The 20,575-nt window shown below is 45.3% G+C and overlaps 1 protein-coding gene across 27 annotated transcripts in view; it reads left to right on the top strand.

The window, feature by feature from the left end:
* The first annotated feature begins 248 nt into the window (after positions 1-248).
* PPIP5K1 (diphosphoinositol pentakisphosphate kinase 1) overlaps positions 249-20,575 on the top strand; it is a 44,358-nt gene continuing 24,031 nt past the window's right edge. For 2 of the 27 annotated variants that reach the window (XM_059703212.1, XM_059703231.1), the window contains exons 1-28: positions 296-380; positions 664-835; positions 4,833-4,929; positions 5,200-5,377; positions 5,807-6,002; positions 6,498-6,588; positions 6,806-6,891; positions 7,507-7,661; positions 7,777-7,878; positions 8,332-8,493; positions 8,610-8,731; positions 9,599-9,700; positions 9,940-10,026; positions 10,146-10,221; positions 10,364-10,473; positions 10,561-10,643; positions 10,809-10,943; positions 11,114-11,235; positions 11,741-11,923; positions 14,432-14,573; positions 14,749-14,972; positions 15,299-15,426; positions 15,647-15,761; positions 15,933-16,040; positions 17,007-17,123; positions 17,276-17,440; positions 19,417-19,566; positions 20,182-20,272. In XM_059703212.1, coding sequence (XP_059559195.1) covers positions 5,228-5,377; positions 5,807-6,002; positions 6,498-6,588; positions 6,806-6,891; positions 7,507-7,661; positions 7,777-7,878; positions 8,332-8,493; positions 8,610-8,731; positions 9,599-9,700; positions 9,940-10,026; positions 10,146-10,221; positions 10,364-10,473; positions 10,561-10,643; positions 10,809-10,943; positions 11,114-11,235; positions 11,741-11,923; positions 14,432-14,573; positions 14,749-14,972; positions 15,299-15,426; positions 15,647-15,761; positions 15,933-16,040; positions 17,007-17,123; positions 17,276-17,440; positions 19,417-19,566; positions 20,182-20,272 — 3,202 coding nt within the window. In that variant the 5' untranslated portion in view covers positions 296-380; positions 664-835; positions 4,833-4,929; positions 5,200-5,227. Of the gene's footprint in view, positions 381-663; positions 836-1,910; positions 2,085-4,832; positions 4,930-5,160; positions 5,378-5,806; positions 6,003-6,497; positions 6,589-6,805; positions 6,892-7,506; positions 7,662-7,776; positions 7,879-8,290; positions 8,494-8,609; positions 8,732-9,598; positions 9,701-9,939; positions 10,027-10,145; positions 10,222-10,363; positions 10,474-10,560; positions 10,644-10,808; positions 10,944-11,113; positions 11,236-11,740; positions 11,924-14,431; positions 14,574-14,748; positions 14,973-15,298; positions 15,427-15,646; positions 15,762-15,932; positions 16,041-17,006; positions 17,124-17,275; positions 17,441-19,416; positions 19,567-20,181; positions 20,273-20,575 lie in introns of those variants that run through there. The other 25 variants (XM_059703240.1, XM_059703308.1, XM_059703317.1 and 22 more) reach the window with 22 other exon arrangements.

Genomic DNA, 20,575 nt, shown 5'->3' on the forward strand with positions numbered 1-20,575 from the left:
TCTATCCCTTTTGGGAAGCCTTGGGGTCAGTATAATATGCACCTGACTGAAAAAGTGGTAAGATTTCAAAGGGTGCAGGAAGAAACAATGAACTTGGAATTGTTTTAATCAGGGAAATCTATGTGAGGCTGCAAATATAGCAATACAAACATATACAGAATGCTTTCACATAATCAGTACCCTATGAGTTAGGTTTTTAACCCCACTCTTTTACAGATGAGAAAACGGAGGCCAAAGCAAGTTCAGTAACTTGGGCTGCACAGCTATTACAAGCAAGGCCAGGAGTCAAGTCTAGAGGACAGAGAACAAGCAAAGTGAGGAGAAAGGAATCAACTTGTTCAGTCTTCCATGTCCATTCATTTACTTGACATCTTCACTCGGTAACATTGTTAACTTATATTTATTGGATCTCTACGTATATCACACTCAGTTTTTATTTTTTGTAAAACAAAAAGAAGACGAGGTTTTGTCCTCCAGGAGGTGCAACGACACAAACTCTTCCTCTTCCTTTGCATGTTGCTCCCCGCACCCTCTTCCTTTGCATGTTGCTCCCCGCACCCTTCCCCCGCCCCCTCCCACTTCTTTGTATCACTGGCAAGTGCAGCATCTGAATTGTGGCGACGCAGTTAGAAATCGGAGCATCAGGTTGCACTTCCCCGACAGTGCCGCTAGGGGCCACCCTCCTCCGCGCAGAAGCGCCGGCCAACGCAGCCTGACTCCGCTGCCGGTGCGCGCCCTCCGCTGATTGGTGGCACCGCAGAGAAGTCGCGCTTTGATTGGGCCACTGTCAGGTGTCGCTGCCGGCAGGTTCGGCTGCGCGAGCGCGGGGAGGCGGGTGAGTGCGGGCCGGGGGCGGTGGGGGAGTGGCTGGGGGCTGGGGGCGGTCTCCGACGGGGTGGGCTGGGGAGAGTGGGCTTGCTCGGGGCCGAAGGCTGTGGTTAGACCCCGCTGGGCGCCGCTGGGGAAGGAGACCCAGCGGAGAGGCCTCAATGTCAGCGGGGGGACAGTGCCCGCGGCCGGCGGGGGCGGGCAGAGGCTGGTGGAGTCAGGCTCGGAGGGCGGTCGGGGTCCGCGGGAGCTGCGAGAGGACCCCGGAGGGGTCGGCGGGAGCGGAGGCGCGCGGGAGGGTCCGCGTGTGGAGCGCCGGCGGCGCGGGAGACGGTCGGGGTGGGAGTCCGAGGAGCCGCGGGAGAGGAGTCAGCCTGGAGGGTCAGCCCGAGGAAGGGGTGGTGGCCGAGAGAGGCGGTGCGTGGCGAGGGGTCTTGCGCGGAAAGACTGGGTCTCAGGCCGCCTTTGGGGGGGGGGGGGGCGGGGGTGGAATCCCTGCGGGTTCCACGGAAATAGTGACCGAGCGCGGTGACTCGGCCGAGGGTGGAGGACTGGTTAGTGCTGGGGAGCTAAGTGAGAGCTCAGTTCGATGGTTATGTGATGAGCCGCTCGGGGATGGGGTGGCGAGGGGAGCCGGGGAGGGGCGTTGCAGCGAGCTGGGGAAGGAAGGCCGAGGAGCCGGTCGACGCGCTGGACCAGGGCACGGGCGCAGGGCATCGGCGTCGGGAGGAGGACTAAGAACGTGGCATCGGAAGGAACTGGGGGGCCCGCTGGTGAAGGTGGGGAGCGGGCAGTGTCGGGGGCCCCGAGTTTACTGTGTCGGAAGGATTCCTGCCTGAACTTAGTGTTGATGCTTCCCCTTCGCTCCAGCCAGTGGGTGGTGGTCGGGGAAGCTGGAGGACTCCCGCAAGCAGCCTTGCATGCTAAGGGGTGAAGAAGTCACCGCGTCTGCCCTCTCTTCCGCCCGTCTCCAGATCTGATTTCACAGAGATGTTCCCGAGAAAATTGCCACCTGCCCCTCCCTCTCCCATCCCACTTACCCCGCCCCCCCTTCCTCCTTCATCCCCTCCTTCCTTTCCTTTCCTTTCCCTTCCAGGGGTACTGGCCAGAGTAAGACAGCCCTTTAACCAAATGTAGACTCTGAAGTTTTCTTTTCTTTCGCAACAAAGTATTGGGTGAGAGGGGATGGGAGCAGAGCACAGAAAACAGGGGGGTGGCTCTTGGAACACCACCTTAAGCCCCAGCTTCTCCCAAAGGTACATCTAAATAAGCCCTCGCTTATTTCATATCTATTTCTGTCAGGCTTCTATTTTTGCTTTGTTAACTGTGAGTTTAGGCCTCTCATCTCTCCTGTAAACAGACTCTCCTTCCTCCTGTTACCATCTCTCCCGTTATAGAGTTGCAATAGAACTTCAAGAACACGATCGCGTGCTAGTATATTCAGTAGAAAACCAGGAAGGCCGCAGTGTAAGAAAGGGTGAAAGGTTAGAAATCTTAGGCAGGAGAAAAAAGCTCCTGCTTCAGAGGAAAGATAAAGATTGCCACAAAGTTCTACTTGCTTAAACCCTGCAGGGACCTTGGGCATGCCACAAGTCATGAAAATTGGGTCAGGTCACTGAAAAGGAGTTCAAAGAAACAGCCTATTAATCAGGAGGGGAGCATACAAGGCATTCGGTGCACAACTGCAACTATTAAGTCTAAGGAGAGTACCGTGCCCCCAGGGTGGTTGAGCAAGGGAGACAAGCAGATGGTGAAGACTGGAAAGGACTCACTTTATGTAAAGGTTAACGGTAACTTTCTAATCAAAACGGCAACTTCCGCTGGCAAAATTCTAAAAAAGGAAAAAAACATGCCCTAGCGGGGTTGGCTTGGTGGCTAGAGCCTTGGCCTGCTGATTGAAGGGTCCCCGGTTCAGTTCCAGTCGAGGGCATATGCCTGAGTTGCAGGCCCATTCCCCAGCGCAGTGTGTGTAGGAGGCAGCCGATCAATGATTCTCTCTTATCATTGATGTTTCTCTCTCTCTCTCCCTCTCCCTTCCTCTCTGAAATCAATAAAAATATATTTAAAAAATAAAAATAAAAACACACACAAAAGGACCTACAACTCCCACTTGTAATGGAAGGGTTTAAATAAAAATACAGAAAGTAATTATTATTGAAGACTATTTAAAATTTCATAAGACTAAGTTAATCCACTTAAGGAGTTTGTGGCTTTCTAGAGTCAGTATTTCTGAGACCTTTTGGAGAATGTGGAAAATTACTGATGTGTGACCCAATTTTATTTTGGGGAAAAAAGTAATAGATACCCATATCCCCATAATTTAGTATTAATAGATGTTAATACTTTTGTATATTTGCTTCAGATTTTAAAAATTGAAATAAACATTATAGATAGGATTGGGAAGTTCCATTCAAATTCTTGTCAGTTCCATTCTTCCCTCTCCTCAGAGGTAACTGCTATCATGCATTTGATGTTTGTCTTTCCAGTCTGTTTTTATATTTCTACTATTTATGTATACAGTCATAAACATAAGTAATATTTTTATTTATACAAATGGAACTGTGCTACATGTATTTCTACAGTTTTCATTTGGAAGCTGTCCTTACTGTTTGATTCATTTAAAAAATATTTTTATATGTTTTTATTGATTTCAGAGAGAGGAAGGGAGAGGGAGAGAGAGAGAAACATCAGTGATGAGAGAAAACGTTGATCAGCTGCCTCCTGCACGCCCCTACTGGGGACTGAGCCTGCAACCTGGGCATATGCCCTGCTGACTGGGAATCAAAACCATGACTTCCTGGTTCACGGGTCAGCGCTCAACCACTGAGCCACACCGGCTGGGCTGATTCATTTTTTAAAAAAATTGCTCTTAGTCTATCATTTGTGTACATTACATTGTATTTATCCATTCATCTACTTGTGATAGCTGAGTTGTTTTTATTTTTTCCCATTACTGACTGAGGTTATGAGCATCTTTGCACATATCTTATGTGAGAGAGTTTCCCTACAGCAGGGTTTCTCAACCTTGGTACTACTAATATTTTGAATGGGATAATTCTTTGTTGTGGGGGAATGTCCTGTGCATTTTAGACTATTTGGCAGCATGGCTCTGGCTGGGTAGCTCAGTTGGTTATAGCATCATCCCCATATGCCAAGGTTGCAGGTTTGAGCCTGTTCAGTGCACATACAAGAAGCAACCAATGAATGTAGAAACAAGTGGAACAACAAATTGATGTTTCTCTCTCTCTCTCTCATTTTCTCTCTCTCTCTAAAATAAATAATAATCATAAAGAATATTTAGCAGCATCTCTGGCATCTGCTGACCAGATGCCAATAGCACCTCCCCAGATATGACAACCAAAAATGTCTCCTGCAGATGTCCCCTGCACAGCATATTCACAGTTGGTTACGCACCACTATTCTAGGTATATGTACGCAGAAGCAGAGCTGCCAGGTTGTTCTGACTCAAGTTTAAGCTTAAGATATTCTCACTGATAATGGCTCTAGGCAGGATATTTTTCCATTGGAGTTTCTGGTGTGAGGGACCTTGGCCTAGAGGAGGCGTGGGTCTGTAGTACCAGATGTGTTAGAGAGAAAATTGAAATTTCAGTTTGAGAATGGATTGGAGGCTGTTGTGTGGATGCTTGCATTCTCAGCCTAACAGCCAGCATCACACCTATTTCCTTGAACAGATTTTCTGAACTTGGGCATCTTGTTTTTTTAAGGTGGAGCAGATGAAGGAGAGACGGGGGAATAGAGAATTTCAGTGTTCTGATAATGCTTAGAACATAAGGTGCTTTTAAGAAATTTGTGGGGTTTTTTTAAAAAAATTAATCCATGGTAGGAATGAGGATGGGGGTTAAGGGCAATACAGCTGATCTCTCGTACCTCTGCCCTTGAATTAAATCACTGAGTTCAGCACTACTGTAGGGAAGTGGAGAAGGACTAGGAATATTTTGGAATGAATCCAGCGTTTGAAATGTCACTTTAACCTTTTCTCATAGGAATCGACAGTAACCTTCCATGAGGAACTGCCTTTCCCATGTGCGGCTGGAGTTAATGGGTGTTTCCTGCTGGCAGAATCAGGGACATGACAGCACTGTAAGGGTTAATCCACTGATCCTCTAATCAATCTCACAGCTGGAGGTGGGGTGAGCAGAAAAGGGAGACTTTGCTTTTCTGTTATGGATCTCTAGTCATTTCAAGTCTTAGCCCATGTGCGTCCTTTCCTGTTGATCCTTCTTACCATAGCTTTGTTTGTTTCTCCTAATTCCCGAGTTGTTTCCTCTTATTTCCTCATTCCCCACCCCATTCCCCTACCTACTGTCATAGGGCTTGGATTCTGAGCTAATGGGATACTCTCCACTGCAGAGCGGGATGAGTGGGTGCTCCGGCGGGGATGTGGTCATTTCGGACCAGTGAGAGCGAGAGTGCTACAGCCCACTTCTTCCTTGGAGCTGGAGATGAGGGGCTGGGCACCCGTCATCGAATAGGCATGAGGACAGAAGACAGTGACAGCGAGCTCCTTGAGGATGATGAGGATGAAATGGTAAGACTAGAGAAAATGATGTAATTTGGTATTGGGACCCCTGTTATAAAGAATTGAGATTCCATTTGGAAGACACCTTGCTATTCTTTCCAAATGCATAGACTCCCTCATAAACGGGCCCTATCTTGATTAAGAGGAGGAGGACTGGAGAATGGTTGGATTGCCTCCCTTTGAAGCCCCTACTCTATTGTCTCATGGTTACTAGTTCTCTGGCTCTTCTGCCTACTATGGAAAGGCTCCTATTCTGCAAGCAGTAGGAATCCCTATAGGCACCCCAATCTAAGATGTAAGTTAGGAGACAACTTTTACTCCCTGGGTCCAAAGTCCTGGCAAGAAACTCTGTGCCCTAGAGAGATGAGATAGTGTTCCCTGATAGGGATGGTCCAGGTGGGAAGTTCCTGAGTTCCTGACAGCACTTCCTCTCTGTAGCCTCCTGAACCTCAGATCATTGTTGGCATCTGTGCTATGACCAAGAAATCCAAGTCCAAGCCAATGACCCAAATCCTAGAGAGACTCTGCAGATTTGACTACCTGACTGTTATTATCCTGGGAGAAGATGTGATCCTCAATGAACCTGTGGAAAACTGGCCATCCTGCCACTGCCTCATTTCTTTCCACTCCAAAGGTTAGGGTCTGAGAAGGAAATGGGAAGGAATGGTGTTGGGAATGTTGGACTGGGAAATGAAGTTCTTACTGTCAAATAGTAAAGAAGCCTTCAGTTCTTCCTGACACACGAGAGAGCAGTGCAAAGGGGTTTGTTTTTCCTACATCTTAGGGGAGTTGCTGCAGGTAGTGTAAAGCCCATATTTAAACCTCAGGACAGCTCTACAGCTCTTACGATCTTTTTTTTTTTTTTACAAAAAACAAAAGGCAAATGTGTTCTTTATTTTAACACTAGATAGGACTCTTACGATCTTGAAGGACCCTAAAAATAAGTTCTTTTTTATTTTTTTCTGATGGATACTCTAGATTTGGGAAGTTGGACAGAGGATAAGAGATGGGATGGATGGGTAGGGTAGCTCAATGGCAACTAATAGCTTTAATATGTGTATTTCTCTTGCTGTTTTTTCACTCTGTCTCTTTCACTTTCTTTCTTTGGTCTCTACTTTCTCCATCCCAGGCTTTCCTCTGGACAAAGCTGTTGCTTACTCCAAGCTTCGAAACCCCTTTCTTATCAATGACCTGGCTATGCAGTATTACATCCAGGATAGGTATAGCTTTCTGTTGACTGGTGGGTGGCCCTGTGATCATGCCTGTTTAGATAACTCTGGGAGGGGCAGAGTCAAACAAACATGCTTAATTTTTGTACCATATCCTCTTGAGTTCTGAACCATGGCAATTCCCAGTTCTTAAGCATATGAAATCCCTAGCCCTTCCCCATAGTAACCATCCCCACTTCTCCCACCTAATTTATCCTGGGGGTCACAGGAGGGAGGTGTACCGGATCCTGCAGGAGGAGGGTATTGATCTGCCTCGATATGCTGTGCTCAACCGTGACCCTGCCCGGCCTGAGGGTGAGTACCTGGTCTTGTCCAGTCCTGCTCTGCCTTGCTTTCTATGACTTAGCCCAGTTCTCCATCCTCTGGACATCTCCTATGTACCACCTATCTGAGTGAGGCTTTGGTTATTAGATTACTAGAGGCCTGTTGCACGAAGAGATTCGTGCAATAGCCTTCCCTTCTCCTGGCTGCCGGCACCAGTTTTCCTCCAGCACCTGGGACCCAGGCCTTTGCTCCGCCCGGAGCCTTCAGTCTTCGGGCTCTGGACAGAGCCTTCAGTCTTCACTTCACCGCTTCGCCCCTACGTATGCAAATTAACTGCAATCTTTGTTGGGTTAATTTGCATACTCTTCTGATTGACTGGTGAGTGTAGTGGAGGGACAGTTAATTTACATGTTTGTCTATTATTGGGTAAGATGGGTAGAGTTAGAGCCATGGGTCTTTGGACTCAGCCTTGGATCTCTTATATAGATATTATTATGTCTATATACCATATAGATATTACCACATTTATTACTAAGATGTGATCATAGGAACTTGAGGGTAATAAAAATGAAAACTTGAAGAAAAAGGAGTTGGAAGTATTCTACAATTCTAGGCCCTAGGAATGACTGCATACCTACTTTTCAGAGTGCAATCTAATAGAAGGGGAAGACCAGGTAGAGGTAAACGGAGCTGTCTTCCCCAAGCCCTTTGTGGAGAAGCCCGTGAGTGCAGAGGACCACAATGTTTACATCTACTACCCCAGCTCCGCTGGAGGAGGAAGCCAGCGCCTCTTCCGTAAGGTATGGGGGAATCAGAGCAGTTGAAGGACAAGAATGAGGTTGTGGGGAGGGGAGCTGGAGGATTTGGGGACAAAGTAGAGGCAACATTCTTTTTTTCTTCCTTTTCCTTCCAAAGATTGGCAGCCGAAGCAGCGTTTATTCTCCTGAGAGCAGCGTCCGAAAGACAGGGTCATACATCTATGAGGAGTTTATGCCAACAGATGGCACAGATGTCAAGGTTATGGTGGATATAGGGATTTAAGAGGCTCTAAATGTCTAGGTGGGATGGGGGCTTGGGGAGCAAGTGGAGGCATGTGGAGGGTGTCGTAGACAATAAAGGGTGAATGTGAGTGGCTTTCATATTCAGGTGAAGATAACCAGCAGTGGAAGTAGATATTTAAATTGTTACTATCAGCAAGGGCAAGGGTGACATGGAAAATGATATAAAATTAGTAAATAATTTCTTAATAAGGATGATAGTGCTGGAATCCCTAGGAGAAACTTTCATAATAATACTTCAGTAGGGCTCAGTAAGAAAAGTGTCAGTTTCCTTGTTCTTTATATTTAGGGTGTATTTTTGTTTTGTTTTTGGGTTTTTACTCTGAAACTAGTCTACAGATCTAGTGCTCATATTGTCTTCTCATATACAGGGTGCGCTGTGGGCATACTCAGTGATGCTATGTACCTGCAGGTATATACAGTGGGGCCAGATTATGCCCATGCTGAAGCCAGAAAATCTCCAGCTTTGGATGGGAAGGTCGAACGAGACAGTGAAGGAAAAGAGATTCGATATCCAGTCATGCTGACTGCCATGGAAAAACTGGTGGCCAGGAAAGTCTGTGTAGCGTTTAAGGTAAAGGCTTATGGGGGTGAGGGGTGCTATGTAATGAAGGAGACAGATAGGAGCAGGGATCTGGGAGGAAAAAATGGCTCCATTGTTCTCATCTTGCCTCTTTGCCCTGCATGCAGCAAACAGTGTGTGGTTTTGACCTTCTTCGTGCCAATGGTCATTCCTTTGTATGTGATGTCAATGGCTTCAGTTTTGTCAAGAATTCAATGAAATACTACGATGACTGTGCCAAGATTCTGGGGTAAGGGACACAGTAGTTTGGGCTGGGAAGAATGGGCTTAGAGAAGAGTTAAAAAGCTTTTACTTTTATTTTAATATTATAAAAATGCTTTCAAAAGGAAAATAGAAAAAGGGCTCCTCAGCCCTCTTGCCTTCCCAACACTGCACTACCCAGAGGTAATTACGGTTAACAGTCTTAGGCATAATAGTATGTGTTTTTCTGCCATGTATAAACAAATTATATTTATTGTAATAAAAGTAATCATATTGTAATACTGTTTACAACTTGACTTTTAAAAAATTCATCACATAATATTTAAAACATTTAAAAATGTATAAGAAATGATGAATATGGTAAGTTTCCATGTATTCACCATTGAGCTTAAGAAATAAAATATTGCTTGGCCACTGTGGCCCAGTGGTTGAGCGTCATCAGCCCATCAACCAGGAAGTCATGGTTCAATTATCAATCAGGGCACATGCCCCATTGCAGGCTCGATCCCCAGTAGAGGTCATGCAGGAAGCAGCTGATAGATGTTTCTCTCTCATCTATCATCTATCTATCTATCTATCTATCTATCTCCATCCCTTCCACTCTCTAAAAATCAATAAAAATGTATTTAAAAAAAGAAATAAAATGTTAAGGATATAGTTGAGGCCCCTCCATACCCCTCACTAATTACATCCCCTTTCTTCCCATCCAGAGGTATTTTGTCTTTGTTAATTTCATACATATATTAATACTTCTATTACAAATATGTGGTGGATTTGCATGCTTTTAGACTATTTATGTATTTTTCTACAACGTGCTAGTTTTTGTGAGCTTCATTCCTATGTGTAGTTCTGGTTCATTCATTTTCACACGGCTTCTTCATGTTTCTCCTTCTAGGAACACCATAATGCGAGAACTTGCCCCACAGTTCCAGATCCCATGGTCCATCCCCACAGAGGCCGAGGACATTCCCATTGTCCCTACCACATCTGGCACTATGTGAGCAAAAGTGAAAAATCTGGAATAACCTACTTAAGGCGCCTAAGTCAGATCAGTAGTTACTTCCCTGACCCTGTGCATTCTGACTAGGTCTCTTCTAGGAAGTTTTCTTAACCTCACCTATATTCCTAACCGCAGACAGTTTTCCTCTGTTCTTTAACATGTCAAGTAGGATGAAATGATGAGAGGTGGGGTGGGATGAAATGTGGGAGAGGCTCTAAAAACATTCCCTATCTTAGGATGGAACTTCGTTGTGTCATTGCAATTATTCGTCATGGGGATCGTACCCCCAAGCAGAAGATGAAGATGGAAGTGACACACCCAAGGTAGAAAGAGTGCCCTGATTTAGACAAGTAGATTTTTTTGTGAGGGAAATGGGGATGGGGCAGCTCTCAGAGGCTTTGACTGTCTCACCCCATATTGAAGCTTCTCCTTATTTCTTCAGGTTTTTTAGTCTGTTTGAAAAGCATGGTGGTTACAAGACAGGAAAATTAAAACTAAAGCGGCCCGAACAGCTACAGGTAAGATGGTGAATCTGGCTTGGAGGAGCAGTGCTTTGAGGAAGATAGAGAGGGTATGAGATTGGGGGCCTCTGAGAGACCAGGATGAAGGGTACCTGGCCAGGATGTGATCTTCTCACGGATACCCTATTACCACCTTCAGGAGGTGCTGGACATTGCAAGGCTGCTGTTGGCTGAACTGGAGAAAGAACCAGGTGGTGAGATCGAGGAGAAGACTGGGAAACTAGAGCAGCTGAAGTCTGTGCTGGAGATGTGAGAAAGGGGATAGGAAAAGGGAGCCTCTTAACACTGAGAATCGGGGGCTAGAATAGAAACTCATACTATGAGTTTATCCTGCAGGTATGGTCACTTCTCAGGCATCAACCGGAAGGTGCAGTTGACTTACTATCCTCATGGAGTAAAAGCTTCTAATGAGGGGCAAGGTAAGATATAATACCCCCTTTCCGTTATCATTCAGATCTCTTGTTCTTGAACCCTTAGATGACTTCTACCACAGATTACCTTTCTGGGCTCTTCAAAAGTCCTAACATTTAGATGGTCCCAGTGTTTTCCTCAGATCTAGGTCTACTTACTGCCTTTTATTCCAGCAGATCCACAGCAGAAGGCTGTGGCTCCATCTCTCTTGCTGGTACTGAAGTGGGGTGGAGAACTGACTCCCGCTGGCCGTGTTCAGGCTGAGGAGCTGGGGCGAGCTTTTCGCTGCATGTACCCTGGAGGGCAGGGTGAGTGTTTGGGGGAATAAACACCTAGCAGGGCTGGGATAAAATGATTAGAGGATAAGTTGGGGGAAATGAAGGATCTGAGGCAATGGGGAAGTTAAAGGGGGAATAAGCATCTTTCTTCCACATGGGAATTGGTGGTATGCATCCCTGGTCCTTCCCTTTGCCCTCAGGTGACTATGCTGGCTTCCCTGGCTGTGGGCTACTTCGGCTTCATAGCACTTTCCGCCATGATCTCAAGATCTATGCATCTGATGAGGGCCGCGTCCAGATGACTGCTGCTGCCTTTGCCAAGGTGCACCCTACAGTTCTCCCACAGTCCCAGCTTCCTTTAGGTAGAGAAGCAGAGAGTTTGGAGAACTAGTTGGGAAATTTAGGGTGTTTGTGTGCTGACTCAGAAGTTTCTCCTTGTTCTGACCCCATTCTGTACTACTGACAATGCGCTGAGAATAATTAATGAGGTTAGGCTCCTTGACTTATATGTCAGTTCTCCTAGTCAGATCTCATTTGATCTCTCAGACCATCTAGGCCAGGGGTCCTCAAACTTTTTAAACAGGGGGCCAGTTCACTGTCCCTCAGACCTTTGAAGGGCTGGACTATAGTTTAAAAAAAAACTATGAACAAATTCCTATGCACACTGCACATATTTTATTTTGAAGTAAAAAAACAAAACGGGAACAAATACAATATTTGTATTTGCATGTGGCCCGCGGGCCGTAGTTTGAGGACCCCTGATCTAGGCGTAGGGGGACTATGATAGACTGTAAGGAAAGCTAATAGACTTTGTGCTTGCCCTCCAGGGCCTTTTGGCTCTAGAAGGGGAGCTGACACCCATTTTGGTACAAATGGTGAAGAGTGCCAACATGAATGGTCTCCTGGACAGTGATGGTGATTCCTTGAGCAGCTGCCAGCACCGAGTGAAGGCTCAACTTCACCATATTTTGCAACGGGATGCACCCTTTGGCCCCGAGGATTATGATCAGGTCAGGCTCTCTATCTTTCTGCCCTGATCCCAAATTTCTAAAATTCTAAAAAATAGTGAACAGTAATTGTAGTTACCATGTGCCAGGTACTATTGTACATACTTTCCATACATTATCTCATTTAATCCTTACACTTTGAGATAAGTATAGTCCACAATCTCTTATCCACATTCTCAGAAATCAAAAGAATTTTTATAAGTTTGACACCAAGATTCATTTGGCAGCAAAACTTGACATGATAAGTATTTGTAATCCCTATTTATCACATTTAGTGTACATAGTCATATTTTGCTGCATAAGTGTATTTGATTATGCCCCATGCCCTGCTGGAAGTATTATAAAGCATATAGCATATGCACTATATTAACTTCTTAAAGTTTTAAAATTTCTCAATTTCAAACACAGCTGGTCCCAAGGTTTTTTGAATGAAAGGATGTTTTAATTATTTATTGCTGCATAACAAACTATCCCAAAACTCAGTAACTTAAAACAACCACTATTTCATTGTCTCACAGTTCTAGGCTCAACTAGTCTTGCTTGGGGTCTCTCCTAAAATTTCCCAGATGTTATCCAGACATTGGAGCTGGAACCATCTGGAGGCTTGACTAGGATGCTGGGATGGCTGAGCTCTCTTTCTCTTTTTACGCTCTCCCAGTGGTCTCAGGGCCTCTCCTCTCCATATGGTTTTTCTAGCATGATAGCCAGACTTCGTTTTTTAAAAAAATCATATATATATATATATATATATATATATATATATATATATATACATACATACATACACACACTGAGAGGAAGGGAGAGGGAGAGAGAGATAGAAACATCAATGAGGAGAGAGAATCTTTGATTGGCTGCTTCCTGCACACCCCACTACTGGGGATTGAGCTCACAACCTAGGCATGTGTCCCGACCGGGAATTGAACTGGTTCATAGGTCAATGCTCAACCATTGAGCCACAGCGGCTGAGCTAGACTTCTTAAATGATAGCTTAGGACTCCCCCAAAGCAGAAGCTTCCAAGCTTTTTTAAACTGTAGGCCCAGAATTAGCCCAACATAATTTGGATATCTTTTATTGGTCAAGCGGTCACAGGGTCAATCTAAATCCAAGGGAAGGGGAAAGTGACAAAGAATTAATGACCATCTTTAATCCACCATAAGAACTGTGGACCTATACTACTTTTTCCTCATTTTACAGATGAGGAAATCTAGGCTCAGAAGAATCTAAGCAACCTTTCAAGGTCACCCAGTTAGTATGAACCCAAGGAGTCTAACTCAAGAGCTCAGGATATTAGCCACTGCATTATACTGCTTCACAGTATTAATCACAGTGGATGCCATTACACAATGTCATCCTTCTTGTGTATCCAGGCCACTTTTGACTGAGGAACATATGCCAGACAATGATTTTCCACCATCCTACCACTGAAAATTTCTCATTTCTGATAGAGTCTTTTAAAAAATTTATTTCTTTAAATTATAGTACCACTTTAACCACTTTTAAGTGTACAGTTCAGTGGCATTAAGTACATTCACACTGTTGTATAACCATTTCTTATAGATTATTAAGTGAGCTAAGTAGCTGAGCACATTGCGTTTTCTGTGTTCTTCTCTGAGCAGGACTTGATAAGAGCAGGACCTTGCTCCTTTATTTTCCAATCCATTGCTCAATGTCAAATCCAAAAAATGAAGCCACCTTTTCTCTCTTTCTTTCTTCTTTTTGTTAGCAAGAATGGAACTCATAAGGCCCTCAGTAGAATGTGTGCAATCCGCCCACATCTGCTTACCCTCTCCTCATTCTTCATTGACTGTTACTGCCCTAAAAGCTTGAGTTGGAACCTAGTTCTAAGGCAGCACCTCTACTCTGGGTTCAAGCTTTCATCTTGTGTAGAGGAATCCTATATAATAAAAGCCTAATATGCAAGTTGACCGAACGGCAGAACAACTGGTGGAACGACTGGTCGCTGTGGCGTGCACTGATTCACTGATTACCAGGAGGCAGACACTCAATGCGGGAGCTGCCCGCAGGCCCCAGGCCTGCCAAGGCGGGTGCCAGCGCCCCGCCCCCCCTCACCCCCCCACCCCCTGCCAATCACCCTGCTGATCTGCCCTGATCACCAGCCAGGCCAAGGGACCCTACCCATGCATGAATTTCGTGCATTGGGCCTCTAGTGAGATATTCTCTTTATTACCCACTCATGAAAACATTCTGTGAAGATTTTGAGGAATTTGAGTTTCATCTTTATTCCCCAGCATTTTCCATGTATTCTATTTTTATTTCCTCTGGACTCCAAGACTTTTAAGATCAACCCTTCATAAATGACTATGTGAAAGAGCAGTTCCCTCATCTGAAGGCTCTAGAACACCTGGTATGCCTAGTATCTTAAGAGTGCTCATTGGAGTGATTCAACAAACAGATATTATTTACAGGCAATCTCTGTAATAAGCTCACAAGGATCTGGGCAATTGGTACTTAGCCTCGCTTGCTTTTCATCTCTCTATTCCGCACAGCTGGCTCCAACTGGAAGCACTTCCCTATTCAACTCCATGGCTGTCATTCAGAATCCTGTAAAGGTCTGTGATCAGGTATTTTCCCTGATTGAAAACCTTACTCACCAGATCCAGGAACGGATGCAGGACCCCAAATCTGTAGGTGGGTATGAATACTGTCTTTCCTTCAAGGTTTTAGGTATGGATGGGTTCCTCAGACACTCCTGTGTCCTCTCTCCTAAATGACAAGACATCCTCATCTCTCTAGTTATGCTTCAGATTTGTTAGGCTCTTTTGTTAGAGGTAAGTCTTGGCTTCTCTGTCCGTCTTCCTTCCAGACGTGCAACTCTACCACAGTGAGACACTAGAGCTAATGCTACAGCGTTGGAGCAAGCTGGAGCGTGACTTTCGACAGAAGAGTGGACGCTATGATATCAGTAAGATCCCTGACATCTATGACTGTGTCAAGTATGATGTGCAGCACAATGCGAGTCTGGGACTTCAAGGCACAGCAGAGTTGCTACGTCTCTCTAAGGCATTGGCTGATGTGGTCATTCCGCAGGTGTGTCTCATAGAAGGGGTCTAACCTGGGGATAGGGGCATTGGGTAAGAAAGGAGAGAAAAGGTAGAAGGGAGGGGTGGTATTGGAACCAGAGGAAGGAAACTTAGAGAAGGAATTAGTTGAGTTGCTACAAGTCTCAGGGTCTACTCTGGCTCTGAGTAAGTGTAGCAGACTAACCGAGGAGAAACCTGGAGAGGGGGAATATGGTGGATATGAAAAAAGCCCTAGACCTGAGGTGAAGACAAGCTTGATCTTGAGCCTGAGAATATGAGGCGAGAGGAAGACAGGATTCATTGAGATACTTATTCCTGGCCTATGGCCCCTAGGAGTACGGGATCAGTCGGGAGGAGAAACTGGAAATTGCCGTGGGCTTCTGTCTTCCACTGTTGCGGAAGATACTACTTGACCTGCAGAGAACCCACGAGGATGAGTCTGTCAACAAGCTGCATCCCCTGTGAGGGAGGGCTGGGAGGGGTACTGGATGGAGGGAGGGGCATGTCAGGGGAGCCATTAGGGGAATCCAGACTGGGACAGCTTGGGGAACCAAGAACAGAAGGAAGGGATACTGGGATGGACAGGAGAGATGAAGTCTTTGAGGGGGAGGAGGAAGTTTGTGGAGGGGTGGGAAGCTTCCGGATTATTCGATGGTGTGAGTGACTTAGCTATTACCTCAGGTATTCCCGAGGAGTGCTCTCCCCAGGCCGCCACGTTCGAACACGTCTCTATTTCACCAGTGAAAGCCATGTCCACTCCCTACTCAACGTCTTCCGTTACGGGGGACTTCTTGATGTAAGGATCTTTCTTCTTCCTTCAGCCTATGAACATCCTTTTCCAGCATTCTTTTACTCTCCTCCTCAAGCTTTTTTTTCCCTCTGCAAGCTTTCTTTGGTCTTCTTGTCCCTCTGCCCATCCCCAGACTCCCTTGGCAAGCATTGCCTTACTTCTTTTTGTGTTCGGTAGGAAACCAAGGATGCACAATGGCAGCGAGCTTTGGCTTACCTCAGTGCCATCTCGGAGCTCAACTACATGACCCAGATTGTCATCATGCTCTATGAGGACAACACACAGGTGAGGAGCTAACAGGATGGGATGAGGAGAGGGCTCCTTCTTTCTCCTCCATCCTCTTTTAGGAAAAAACTAGTTTAGCCTTAGAATTTGTCAAATCCATCCAGGTGTGGCACCTAGATACAGCATGACACAGAGCATCTAGAGCAGCGGTTCTCAACCTGTGGGTCGCAGCCCCTTTGGGGGTCGAATGACCCTTTCACAGGGGTCCCCTAAGACCATCAGAAAACACATATTGAATATATAATTACATATTGCTTTTGTGATTAATCACTATGTTTTAATTATGTTCAATTTGTAACAATGAAAATACATCCTGCATATCAGATATTTACATTACGATTCATAACAGTAGCAAAATTACAGTTATGAAGAAGCAACGAAAATAATTTTATGGTTGGGGGTCACCACAACATGAGGAACTGTATTAAAGGGTTGCGGCATTAGGAAGGTTGAGAACCACTGATCTAGAGGTTCCTACTGGAAAAGAAAAGGTGTTTTGGGATGGTGTTGAGCCAGAGAGATACCACAGAACATAGCTCTGGTATTAGAGAGAGTACGGAATTTGGGACATGTTATAATGATTCTTTTTTTCTCTCAAAAATTGTTATACATATACCTTCTTCATCTGGCTGCACAAAGATATTTTTAAATGTCCTGCTATATGCACTGCAGCAAAGCTGAATTATTGTGGGAGTTGGATTCGGAGGGTCGTAGAAGGGGAAGTTGGAAAGTCATGCCAAACAGTTAATCTCAAACAGTAGAGGTGAGGGAATGAGGATCCTGTAGTAACTCTGGACTATAGTTAAAGGGAAGCTCTAATAAACCAGCCCCAGAATGAAGTAAGACGCTGATACCTCAGCCCTGGGAGGATACATTCTCTTGAGTTCCTCTCTGTTGTCCCTGCCTGGTCTTCCACAACCATATCCAGCTTCTCCAACTGTCCCTTCATCTGGTGATGCCCCATAGGATCCTTTATCAGAGGAACGATTCCACGTGGAGCTGCACTTCAGCCCTGGAGTGAAAGGTGTCGAGGAAGAAGGCAGTGCACCAACTGGCTATGGATTCCGTCCAGCCTCTTCCGAGGTGGGTCAGAGTGCTGGGATTTGGGACTGGAAGATTTAGGAACCAAGTGGTTGGGAAACTTGGAAACAGTACAGTGAGGTAAAAGGTTTGGGAAGTCTGAGATCAGGAGCCTGGGAGCCATTAATACGTCTCCTGTGCCTGTTGTTGCATAGAATGAGGAGATGAAAACCGACCAAGGCAGCATGGAGAACCTGTGCCCAAGGAAGGCATCAGATGAGCCAGACCGTGCATTGCAGACTTCACCCCAGCCCTCTGAGGGTCCTGGCCTCCCAAGGAGATCACCCCTCATTCGTAACCGAAAAGCTGGCTCCATGGAGGTAATGGGAGGGGCTTGGGAGAAAGAAATGGTGGAATGCTCATAGGACAATATCCATGAATCCTCTGAATCCCCTTGAGGGATGACTCTTGGGACCTTAAGCAGAGTCCTCCTACCCCTGTTGGATATGTTTTACTTAAATATCTTTTTCAAAGCCAGTCTCCCAGTAATGCTCCTTTAAACTGGTTACTACTTCTGAGGTTAAAGAGATGCCAGTGAGAGGTGTCTGAGAGAGAAAGATTTTAAGAGATGAGCATGAGGAGGAGGCCTCTGGATGAATTTAAAAAGGCTTCTTTAAAAGGAAATCGAGTAGAAACAGTATGATCTCTGGTCTGAAATTGCAGTCCAATACTTAGAAGCTGTGTGACCATTGACAATTAACTTCTCCAAGCCTCAATTTTTTCATCTATAAAGTTTAAGTAATATCCACTATATAGATGCTCAGTAAATAGTACTTACTATGATAACAATGCAATTGGTATTAAAGGCTAGGCCCTCTCCATCTCTTTTTTGCCTTGGGTAAAAATTATAGCTCAACAGGAGCAAATATGTGGTTATTTAAATTAATCCTTTTAGTCTGGCCAGTGTGGCTCAGTTCATTGAGCGTCAGCCCATGAACCTGGAAGTCACTGTTCAGTTCCTGGTTAGGATATATGCCTGCTTGCAGGGTTGATCCTTAGTAGGGGGCATGTAGGAAGCAGCCATTGATGTTTCTCTCTCACCGATGTTTCTTCTATCTCTCTCTCCCTCTCCCTTCCTCTCTCTGAAATCAGTAAAAACATATTTTTTTAAAAATTAATCCCTTTAGGATTATCTATACTAGAAAGGGAATCTAGTCTGAAAATCTGTGTTCCCCTTGTTCTAATGAGCAGGCTTATGGCCATGGGCCTGTGTTCTGCTATTCTTGGAGTTTGTCTCTAGTCCTGTAGCCTAGAGGAAGGAACTGTTGTAAATCTCACATGTATCTAGCTAACCTTTCTGGGGTTTTGGTCTGTTTCTCATGGAAAGATTCTTGTCCTTTTTGGCCCTGTTATACTCTTTTTGACCCCATAATTTATCCGGGTCTCAGGGACTCTGACTGTCTGATTTGAGTCCTGTTTTTATAGATGAATCTGTTCACCTATCTGTGTGCCAACTCTGTCTTAAAGGAATTGATTGATCTTTCCATTTTAGGGATATCTCAGAAGAATCTATAACTAGCTTGCGTAGGTTCAGCAAGAGATTTACAGTTAAGATTTTGGAGAAACCTGAGAAGACAAACTAGTCTGTGTTTTGGACTCATCTTTTTCTTCCTGAAGATTTTAAAGTGGATTTGAAGTTGTGAATACTCAGTTTCTTTGGGTGGGATATGCATCATTTTCTCTCAGAGGTGTAAGTTAACTCAGTATCCACAGTGCACTTGTACCCTTCAGGTTCATGTGAATAGATCAAATGGATAGAATGACATAATCTTCCATCAATAAACTGCTCCTCCCCCCCTAAAAGTCTTCCCATTCACATAGCCTGCAGTCTCTCTGGCACTCTGTGCTTTACCCCCTTTTCCTTCTGGTTTAAGCAGTTAAGAGACATAGGAAAGGCAGAGCTCTGTGTATCACATCTCAGATTTGATGCGATTGACATTTCTTTCAGACCTATAGGAAGCTTCCTGTTGTGATCACATTTCTTTCTTTCAATTACTAGTGTAGCTTATCCAGGATAACTGTTGCCCAAGATGTGTTCCTTCAATTTGCAAGAAAATCTTCTGTCTTCTCCTTGGTCACACAGCCTTTCAATATTAATATGTTCTATATTATCCCTATCAATTACAACCCTTCCCCATCCCTTCTTCTCCTCTTGCTTTGGACTATTTTAGAATACAAACCTGTGACCTTCATTTTCTCCAGTCCTAAAATTAGGTCTGCCCAATAGGCATTGGGGCTTTCGGGGGCCTGGGGGTTAAAGGAGCCTTGACCGGCTTTCCACCCGGTCTGATTTCAGGTCATGAACATGCAGTGCACAGGGAACCTGGACCTGATCCCCTTGCGGGGACGGCGCCGCAGGAGGTCAGGAGACCTCCCCCGGCCTTCCCCAGCCATCGGCCTACAGCCCCGGGCTATGTCCACCACTCACCTGGCATCCTGCACACAGGTGTTCCTCCCTACTTCATCTCCCTTTTCTGCCTCTGTCTTTGCCTTTTGGGATTTAGGGATTCAGAACACTGTTGGGGTTGGGGTGGGTATATATATGTGGGGGGTTGTATGATTGGACCCTTGTGGGCTCTTTAGAAATCAGTTTCATGTCTTTAAAAGTGGAGGGGCGGGCTTCTTGGTTCAGATAAAAGACTGAGTATAGTTTCCATAGCCACAGCTGTCTCATGGAAAAAGAGAGGGCCAGACTTTATTTCTTATTGTAGCTGAGCTATTGTCATTAGCTTGCTGAGTCCTGCAGAGAGATAGATAGTATTAAGGAACCCTGCTCTGCTGAGAACTGAGAATGGTTGAATAATGATTTCTCAGATTTGGGATGGGAGGACTAGGGGCACAGGCATCTTGGAAATAGACATGCCTTCTAGTATAGAAGGATTCTCTGGACAGTTTCCTTTTGCTCTGCAAACTACACTCTGTTTCCTTTTCTTCCTCCTTCTCCTTAAAAGATCCTTTGGTTCTTCCAAACTTTCTGACATTGCTTCGCTTTGTAGGGGCAGGAATTCAGGATCTGCTGAGTCGAGTGGCAAATGGTAACATAGAGTCCTTTTTTCTGCAGGTGCTTTCTGAGACTTCGTCTTCCAGGCCTGGTGGCTACCGGCTCTTTTTGTCTTCACGGCCACCTACGGAGATGAAGCAGAGTGGCCTAGGTATGGTTTTCCAGCTTTTCTCATCTGTTGTTGGGAAAGGGTGTCTGTCTGTTCTTCAGAGTTTTATTGTGGGAATTGGGGTCATCCAGTAGAATTGTCTGGTGGGGCTAGGGAGGATGAATTTGGAGAAGCCATATTTAGGTGTGAACTTTGATCCCAATGACTATTTCAATTCCAGGAAGGTGTTTGTCTTCTGGTTTTCTATAGCAATCCCCCTTTCTCTGACTGAAGGGCATTTTTTGGCTTCTCCTCTCATTCCTTATCTGTCCCTCCAGTCTAGCCCAGACCTTAAGGGGCCACGGA

The sequence above is a fragment of the Myotis daubentonii genome, chromosome 1 (genome assembly GCF_963259705.1).
Source record: "Myotis daubentonii chromosome 1, mMyoDau2.1, whole genome shotgun sequence".
NCBI classification, from domain to species: Eukaryota; Metazoa; Chordata; class Mammalia; order Chiroptera; family Vespertilionidae; genus Myotis; species Myotis daubentonii.